The sequence below is a fragment of the Lycorma delicatula genome, chromosome 7 (genome assembly GCF_047948215.1).
Source record: "Lycorma delicatula isolate Av1 chromosome 7, ASM4794821v1, whole genome shotgun sequence".
Classification (NCBI taxonomy): Eukaryota; Metazoa; Arthropoda; class Insecta; order Hemiptera; family Fulgoridae; genus Lycorma; species Lycorma delicatula.
In genome coordinates, this window is record NC_134461.1 from 56,309,880 (window position 1) to 56,320,573 (window position 10,694).

Consider the following 10,694-nt stretch of genomic DNA (forward strand, 5'->3'; position numbering starts at 1 on the left):
ATTAAAATCATTTTTAAAAAATATATATTTTTATACCAACAGTTAATAAAAATTATTATTATACAGTAAATTAGCTTACTAATTAAATAATATAGTTTTGTGTCAATTTTATTTTTTATAAAATTATATTTAATGATTTATTATAAATGTTTTACTAACCTTTTTTCAAATTTAATATTGTTTTGTTTTTAACTTTTTTGTAAATTATTTTAATTACATTAAATTAATTAGTTATAAAAAACTATTCCTACACATTTTATTCAATATTTCCATTAGTCTTTAAAAATATAATTTTAAATTGCATAACAATAGCATATTTTCTAATTATTATTCTTAATTTTTATTTAAATATATATTTTAAGGTTTTTTTTAACCAGCCTCCACCAGGTCCGCTCTGACGGCTAGTGCGAGGCTCGCACCCGTTAAAGAAACCTCCCCCTCAAGTCACACATGGGCCTGACCTAATCCGTGGGGCATATACACAACCCCTGTGCAACCGCCCGGGCACACCTAACGCTGACATAGAACAGCAGTGACAACGTCCTGTATATTTATATATATAGAAGACATGTTTTATTTTAAAATGCTGTATATATTTAATTCAATCATAGGTAATCAATTTATAAATAAAATTGTATTTAAATAAATTCCATAACAAATATTTTAATTTACGTTAATAAATTACTTGTATAATAAGATTATATTATATTGTAAAATATTCCAAAAAGGTTATTAAAGATCCAATCAGATTCAAATGAAATAAAAGAATCAAGTTTATAAAAATACAAATTATATAATTTTTATAATAGTACGTTGAATCTTTACGAAGAAATAGCATTCTTTTTTATTCCCGAACTATTTAAAAAATATTTATAAATGATAACATTATTACGGATTGATGATGATAATGTGTGTGTGTATATATATATATATACAGATATTCTGAATAAAATAGAATATAAATTAAAAACACTTGAAACAGGAAGTAGACCAACATTAAAATTTCACTATAGTAAATAAAAAGTAAACTTTTGTATAAACATTTAAACAAATTCTACGAAACAGATTATTCTTTGTATGCATTAATATAAGTTTAAAAAAGATACGAAAAACTCATGCGAAATAGATAGCGGGAAAATAACACAGAGAATACCGCACTGTATAACCTATACTGAAATATAAAAAGCTTCTATGTAGTATACTAAAAATGCCAGACATATCCTACTGTTTCAACGGTTTAGAGATGACAGAAATTTCACAGTTGCTCTTGTTTTCATGTACTAGACAACATAGTATATACATACAGATAACATAGACAAGAGGACAGACAGGGTTAATATTATACAAACATACAGTATGAAGAGGTATGAGGGGAGAGGGGAAGTATCATCTACCTAACTTTTAAATCCCTTCAATCTAAACCTGAAACTTTATTTCTTCTTCTTTTTCGTTTTTTTTGTCTTCCTTAACCGGTTTTAAGCCGTTACACCATCCGGTTAAGAAAAAATACACACACACCCAGAAACGTATCTCGAAAAATATTATTAAAAATAAATTTATTATTTTTCTTTAAAAGGTTTGTGTGCTATGTAATTTGATATAATATCCTCATTATTAAAAAAAAAGTTTCCTTTTTCACTAGATTTTCATGAATGTTTTCAAAAGTGTTTTCTATTTATTTAAAAATTATATACCTCGTAATTTCCATTGAATGATATAATTCATTATTTATATTTATAGTACATTTTTTTTTTGTTAGAATTTATGTAATTTTTGCGCACTTGTGGAAATCCCGTTAAACTGTTACGTAAATGTTATAAGTCTGCATTTTCTTTTAATATGTAATACGGAAAACTTAGCTAATTAAAATATAATTTTTATTAGTGATAGAAATATAATGTATATATATATTTAGTTAAATGCAGAAGGTCTCGATAATTATCAATTAAAATTATTTAGTTTATATAATTACATGATTAATTGTAAATATTTAAGTAAATTTGTTTAGATATATATGTAGACCATACATATATTTTATTACAATTTCTAATTTATTTTTAAAAAAATAATTTTTTGTATGTTATCTATCATATAATAATCATGGATATGAATAACTGAATTTAGTTTTACATAATACTGTGTTACTATCCCGAAATTTATTTTTTTTAAGTCTAAAATCTAAATTTTGGAATCTGTAAATTTAGATTAATCAGAATAGGATTAACAAAATTTAAAAGGACTAACCGGTAAATATTAACGGATTGTAGCAATACGTTAACAGTAGTCAGAATAACTTAAAATTAAAGTTTTATTTTTTCATTAATTACAAAATAATTGTTTGTGAAAAAGAGTAATTTTTTAAAGTTTATTGGACATAAACGGTTGTAAATTAAAAAGTAATCTGTTAAAGATTTTCAGAATGTCACTTAATAAAAGTATGAATTTGTTAATCTTTAATTACATTGTAAGTTATATCTATCAACTTAAAATAAGAGTTGGTAATACAAAATAGACTTATTATTCAGTAAATATATCAAAATATAAAATATGATCCAATTAAATTATTACTTTACGTATAAAAAATTACAGCTTCCTCTTTTTAAACTTACTATATACTTTTCTCAATCAAAAATAATAAATTTCAAAATAAATAAATAAAAAATGAGGACATAGGACCTAATAATAAAATAAATAAAAGTATAAAAGAAACAAGATTTATTTTAAGACTAAAATGCCAGACAAGAAGACCAAATGAACACTGTAGGTTTGTTCGAACTTCCAGTGGATTTATAGCCGGTGACGGAAACTTGGCAGGAATAACCCGCAGACGGGACGAATTCGAAGGCAAAACATTTGAGAACTAACGGCTAAAGAAATGAAAGAGAAAGTTTATTTTTTTACTTCATTCAATGTATTTTTTTGGTGAAAAACTTAATAACAGTTTTATTAATTATTTATACGGTAATATATTTAAAGGCCATTATTGTTAACTGTCATTTTTTATTTCGTATTATTTTTTTATGTCGTTTTTATTTCTAATTCAATGCTTGTTGAACGTACAAAAAAGTGGTAATTAGATAAGCACTGTTAGTCACCGTACCCACACAAACCAACTTTATATTTTATACTACATTATGTATTATTGTATACTAGTTCTCTAAAAATACTATCAATCGGTAGTCCGTGCCACAGCTGTCGGAGGGACAGCTGTGTCATGAAAAACACCATGAGGGAAGCTATGAAGCCACCGCGTGGTAGTGTTGGACGCCATAGAAGCAATAGCCGCCGGTTAAATGGTACATCATAATTAAGGCATGCATTAAAATTTTTAAATGTACTCATCTGTTATAATGCTTTAAAAAAATTAATAAATAAAGATTTGTTTATTTGATAAATAAACAGTAAAAATTGTTACTTTCAATCAACTTAAAACTGCAAAGTTATTGTAAATTAATATACCTGATTATCTAACATTTTATGAAAAAGTATTAATTTATAAAAATAAATTTTAATGAAGTTATAGCAATTTTTTAAAAACCGAAAAAATAAAAACTATATTAGTTATAAATATGTTTAAAAATTTCTTTACGAGTTGAAGTAATCCAAAACTTTTTTTTTAATATATAAAAAAGCGCTCTATAAAATATAGAGCGCTTAGTCAGTTTGAAGTTTTCTTTAATAAAATAAAGAATGATATTTTACGAGAAATATTTGCTTATCTGTACATGAAATTTAGTTCCTTTATAATTAATTAACCTATAAACAATGTTTTCTATACGTCTAACAGAATTTAAATATCCTATCTCACGATTGTTGCTAATCATGAATACGCAGGACTGTCAATTATTACTAAACGTAAAAGTTTACTAATTTTGTTATTATTATTTTCAATTAAGGCCTAAAATATTATTTAATTATGAAATTCTTTGAAACAGAAAGTAAATTTTTATACATATAATATATATATATTTTTTAAATTATAATGTAAATTAACTTGTAACTGTTGACCAGACCACATTTGAATTTTAAAACTGATTTTTATAACCTCGAAGATTTTTATAATTCATGTTTTTTATAACTTTTAATAAAATTTTAATCAGTAATATTAGTTATAATTAAACTTAATGTTTACTTACTCATTTTTAAAACGATGTTGCACACAATTTATTTTTAATATCTATTTTTAACTAACTAACGCGAGCTTAGTCTAGACAGTAGACGGGTACTGTCAATATTTAAACAAAGACCTAGATTTTTAATGTTTGTTTTTTATTATTATATGTAATTTAAGTAGTTATAAATAAATAAGAGTTACAATAATAACTATAATCATAATGCGTAAAGGTCACTTTGGTGCGATATCTACGTGAGTTTAGAGTTTATTTTTTAAGCTTTCATTTATTTTAATAAAGTTTTTATTTTCAAAGTATCAAACTGAATTTATGACATTATCAGAAATTTAGAAAACTTCGAGATGTCGAGGTAAACTTTAATTTAGGTTGTATTCCAAAAACATTATGGGAAAAAATTAAAAAAATTAAACAGTTCATTAAATTATGACCCAGTTATGCTTGTTTTAAATTCAATTAACTTACTTGATTCAAAACGGCTAAGACGACTAGAGAGGATATCCACTTCATTTTGGTATTTGTGCGGTAATCACTAACGTCGATGGTAAAAAACAATACGAGAACACTTTTTTGGCAAGCCTAAGCTATAAGCTGCAGGCCATTGGAATACACAGATCACTACACATCACCAAATGTCAAAATTAAAACACACAACACTAAAAAACACTTTATCCATCCAGAAAGTAGAAACACACACCGGCACAGGCACTCGACCGACTGGCGTGGTAATAAAATAAATAATTATTTTGATAATTATATACAGAGAATTCGGCAGCGGGTATCCATGGTCGCACAACAGACGTAATCCACTGAGCTGAGATGCGCACAGATCTTTTACTTGCTCATCCCAGAACGGTTCACAAGAGACTGCTCATCGGTACGGTAGAAGCGACTCACAGGTAGTAGCGCGCTACAAGCGGACAAACGTGAAAGTAAAAAGTTCGTACAGCTGCCGCCAGACTTCACTATTCTACAGACGTCCAACCCTCACCGAGTTCAACCCTCGACTGAAAGCAGTATTTCATACGGCCTCCTACTTATAACTTATTATTGTGATTAGCATAGGGGCAGATGTACGCTCAACCCCTCCCCATCGTCATATCACATCCTAACATATGCACAAGGTGGCGGGCACGCGTCCCACCCTCTGACGTAGCGTCCTGGTGACGTCATTTTAGAACCCCCCCCTCGGATAATCAGCACCATATTTTTTCATCCCTATTGTTAGCATTATTTCATTTTAAAAGTCCATAATTTTGTTGAAAAATATTAAATTCCTTTTAAACTGTAAAATTATGAAACTCTCCAATCGAACGTTAGTACGATAAGATTTATTTTTAATTTAGAAAATATATGTGTATTGTACGTGTACCAATTTCCTTGCCGAAGTAAAAAAAAGAATACTTGAGAAAAATAAACTAATAACTCAAAAAAAAAAATAAATAAAGTAAAAGTTAAAAGAAAAACAGCTGATTTAGTAGTTTCTTAAACATTCTCTGTAATTTTCTTATGCTGACGATAGTGGAAAATAATAAAAATATTAAAAAATATATGAAAAAATTAAGTTTTTAAACATAATTATTTTTTTTTTAGTGTCCTTATTTTATCTTTTTAATTCTTGATACACTTACCACAGAATAATCTAAAAGGTAATTAAGCAGAAAACTACACAAAAAAAAATTTTTCTAAAGGTAAAATATATTTTTCTCACAATAAAATTACCTTAGGTAATTTTATCATTTGTTTTTTTTATTTTTTTTAGATGGAACATCTAATAAGTGAAATTAATCTTTTTACTTAATTCATTACCCACTGCCCTAATGTTTTTGAAAAAAAAAATTTTTTGGTAAAAAAATTTTCATTCTTACAAGGATTCAAACTCAGTATTGTATTATAGTATAGAAAAATAACCATTAAATACATCTACGGCGTACATCAATCTGTTGCCTTAGGATGCAGCTGTCCTCAAACACCTTTCATATGATTCTTTTTTTTTTGTATGAATTAACCTATACAAACTTCATCAGTTTATACTAATTTATGCTGCGCACTCATATTTTTTACCCATCTCTTTTGAGTCTCCTTTTTTTATTTGAGGAGACTTTTTTATAGTAATCTTTGGCAAGTACTCTTTTTATTAATATTTTTCTTATTGATCTTTCGTTGTTGCTTTTCTAGTTTTTAGTCACCTCATACGGGTATGTTATGATGTATTTTATTTTATTTTTTTCTCCGTCTATTTCCCCACCACTTGGAGCCAGATTCGCGATTAAACATAATCTCAGTTTCAAGGGATGCCATCGCCTCAAACTATCTCAGAATGGCACAAGGCTCCGCCCAGGCAGCTGGGAATCAGTCTTCCTTGCTTGCCATGCCTCAAATGAGGGGTTGTATGATGTTATGATGTATTTAATTTGTATCAAGCTCACGGATTATAATTTATATTCTAACTTGAAATAGATTATGTAAATGTTAAAAAGTAATTTTATTTTTTATTTTTTTTTATAATTTTTCGATTATATAAGAAAGAACCGTTTTTTTGTATGTTAGGAAAAAACTCAAGAACCGCTAGACTAATCGCTACCAAATTTGAACAATATCTTCATTATGAAATCTGGTGTGTCATAGGCAACATTAGATGAAAAATTATTTATTAAAGTGTTTAAATAATAAATAATCCGTTACGGTGCTGCACTTCTCATTCGGGCAGCTAAATTCTCATATTCCTTTCAAATGGCTATCCGCTCCTAAGATAATTTTCAATATAGGTCTCATTGAAATTGTAGACTACATATCGTGAATGATTCATAATCAATGTCAACCAAAAACTACTGTAGATTAATTGATGAAAATTTGTATACAGGTTCTTCTTACGGTCTGAATGCACACCAAGAAAGAATTTAATGAAATTCCGTATTTAAAAAAGTAAAATGTATAACAATGAAATTTACTATTTTTTTTTTAATTTCTTGGTAAAAAAATGAAGAAATCAGCTTGATTTTTGGTGTGTGTAATCTTCATGTGAGTATCTAAAGGCCAACTTCTATTTTTTTTTTTTTTTAATTCCGACATTAAAATGTTAAAACGGATTTTTGATTTTTTTTGAAACGCAGCTATTTTTTTTTTTTTAATTTCTTAAGACACCACTTTGATTCTTGGCGAGTGTAATTTCATGTGAATAATCCACTTTCTAGACATTTTTTAGACTATACAAAACAAGATATTCAGTAGATTTATGCTAGAAAATTCCCATCAGATAAATATCTAAAAACAATTTTCGGGTTTTTTTTTTAATTCTGACTTTTTTTAAGGAGTGCGACGGTACATGGCGCGGCGGCTCCACCAACACAGCCATTGCCACCGTTACTGTATGTGCGACTGGTTGCACCTGCCTTCGGTTATTTGACTAAATAACATAAAAACAAAAACAAATTGACTGTGACGGGAAACAAACGTAATCATATAGAGCAGGCGAAGCTGAGACAGGGATGTAATTAGTTACCTACAAAAAATATTTAATAATTTATTTGTGAGTTAGTGCTTAATGTTTATCCTTTATTTACTTACATTTTATTTATGTTATTATTAGTGTAATTGTGAGATAAACAAATTTAAACTTCGAATATCTCTGTTCTATTCTCCATTTTTGGAGTACAGTTTAATTTATAGAATAATAGTGGAAATATACCCCCTACTTGTTTGTAAAATGATACGTAAATGAAAAAAATGTAACATATAACTATATCCTGATTAAATAAAAATAGTACATATTTGTTGTCGTACCGCTTTCTTCATTGTCTTTTATTCAACTTCAGATTTCATGAGAAAATTAATAATACGGTAGAAAAATTACATTTTTTAATAAAATATAAAAATTACAAAACACTTTATATTATGTTGACTCCGTGTACTGACGAATCGTACTTATATGAACATAACGTAACCAATCATAACGTACGCTCGCTTCGCTCACTAACCACATCTAGTTAACGTTAAATATGCATATTATACGCTATTTAAAGTTAATTAAACGAGGTTAGCGAGCGAAGCAAGCGTACGTTATGTTTTACCGGACACCGCGGTGCGAGTGGTAGCATCTCGGCCTTTCATCTGGAGGTCCCGGGTTCGATTCCCGGTCAGGCATGGCATTTTCACACACACTAAAAATTATTCATCTCATCCTCTGAAGTATTAACTAACGGTGGTCCCGTAGGTTAAACAAAAAAAAGAAAAGGTTATGTTGGTAATTTTATACGGATTTGAATAGTAGATTGTGAATATCGATGTTCTTTGATGGTTGCGATTCAATTAACCACACATCTCAGGAATGGTTAACCTGAGGCTGTACAAGACTTCACTTACATTCAAATATATCATCCTCATTTATCCTTTGAAATAATACGTGATGGTTATTCCCGAAGGCTAAACTGGAAAAAAAGAAAGTTTATGTTGGTATACGTACGATTCGACAGTGCATGAAGTTAACATAATCTAAATAAACAACCTACCCTCTCTTCGCTCGCTAACAATTTTTTTTTTTTTAATGCTTTGTCAAAATACGTTTAATACGTTGTTCTTTTTGTTTTTTTGAAAACAAAAAGAAAAAAGTAGTTGTGCAATAATAAACACGTACCAGTAAACCTCTTTGCCCAAATATACGTTTTATCTATTCTAAGCTGTATTACACCGGCTTCTGTGGCGGGAATGCTAGCGACTTCGCCTTTCATCCGGAGATTCCGGGTTCGAATCCCGCTCAGATATGGGATTTTCATACGATACAAAAATTTCCATTTCATCTCATCCTCTGTAGAAAAAAAAACTGTACTACTTAAGAATAGCTCTGTTGAATGTTCTGTCAATCTCGTTGCAGGTCTTTCTGTAGGTCACCTCCAGCGAAATTTTTATTAAAACCGGTTGTTTAAACTGTTATCTTCAATCCTTTTCATTTTAATCATGTAAGATTAGTTATTTCTTTATTTAATTGCTTAGAGAATTACCAGGAATATGCATTTCTATTATTTTTGGATGCTGCGCTGAATTGTTCGTTTTACAAAAATTTTCTTTCATAAAACAATGAAAGAATGTTTACTTTATCTTTTACTTTCCCATCTATACAGCTCTATAGTTCTAGAAGGGAAAGTATTATAATCGGGCCAGTTTAGCCATTAGCTTTTTTACCGGATGTTGATGTTTTGGCACCTAAGGAACCCAAAAAACCGGATGGAAATTTTCCGGCTACTAATAATCGTATGTACTGTATGTGTGTGTTCGGTGTTGGCGTCTAAATCAATTTATATCTCAGGAAATACTGGACCGATTTTTACTAAACTTGATCAGATTACTTTTATATGTGTATAAGGCACTGATCCCATTAACGTTTCAAATTAAAACGTCAAGGGAATGAGTCTGTAGCGCAAGGTCACCCTCAGTAACTCGAGGTTATACCTAATAAGGGTTATATTTTTCTTAGACTTATTTGTTAATAATTAAAATATAACAATATTTAAATAGAAAATGTACAAAATTGCAACCCCCTCCCAAACAAAATTACTGCTATGTTGTGACGTCACAGGTGAGTGGTAGAATTAAATAAATGACTTATTAAAGTGCAAAAGAGGTAACTCGGTGTAGCTTAGTTTTTTGAATGCTAGATCGTGGATACCAGTGTTCTTTGGTGGTTGGGTTTCAATTAACCACACATCTCAGGAATGGTCGAACTGAGAATGTACAGGACTACACTTCATTTACACTCATACATATCATCCTCTGAAGTATTATCTAAACGGTAGTTACCGGAGGCTAAACAGGAAAAAGAAAGAGAGAAAGGTGTAGCTTAGTCTCCAACTCGATCGTTCGGTTGACTTGATACCTGGTGCATTAAGCTCCGCAGAGAGCTGTCCGTCATCCCCGAGCCTCCCAATCCTTCTCCTGAAGAACCCTCGCCATGAACCCTGCAATGATGTCAAAGCTCTTGGGGCTCCGCAACATGGTGGCGATGATGTTCTCCATGCTGAGCGGTCTGGTAATCGCCGAACAAGCTAGGCGGTAATCAGCCTACTGAGGTATTCGGGTCGACGCAGTAAGGACAGCAGAGGGTCATTCGTCCTTCTCCTACCACACAAGTAGGCGCGGAAGACACCATGCCCGGTCAGGAATTGCGTGAGCCAGTAGTTCAGCTCACCAAACCTCCGACTGACCCATGGCTTTATATCCGCGATAAGGCGGTGCGTCCACCTGCCCTTGGTGGATGCATCCCACCTAGCTTGCCAATCTCGGAACAGGGCCGCATGTATGTCCCGCTTGGGATTCTTTGGTGGTTGGTTCAATTAATCACACATCTCAGAAATAGTCGACCTGAGACTGTACAAGACTAAACTTCATTTACACTCATGCATATCATCCTCATTCATCCTCTGAAGTAATACCTTTCGGTGGTTCCGGAAGATAAGCAGAAAAAGAAAAAACCACCAAAGAAAACCGTTATCCACGATGTAGTGTAAAAATAACTTTCTTTATTCATTTGTCATTCAAGTTTTGAACCTTAGACCTCTCGACTTTAAAATC

The 10,694-nt window shown here is 30.2% G+C and overlaps 1 protein-coding gene across 1 annotated transcript in view; it reads right to left on the minus strand.

The window, feature by feature from the left end:
• The window catches only part of Delta (neurogenic locus protein delta), a 56,137-nt gene extending 51,072 nt beyond the window's left edge, over positions 1 to 5,065 (minus strand). Inside the window, exon 1 of the mRNA XM_075370625.1 lies at positions 4,596 to 5,065. Coding sequence (XP_075226740.1) covers positions 4,596 to 4,640 — 45 coding nt within the window. The 5' untranslated portion in view covers positions 4,641 to 5,065. The remainder of the gene's footprint in view (positions 1 to 4,595) is intronic.
• Positions 5,066 to 10,694: the final 5,629 nt, after the last annotated feature.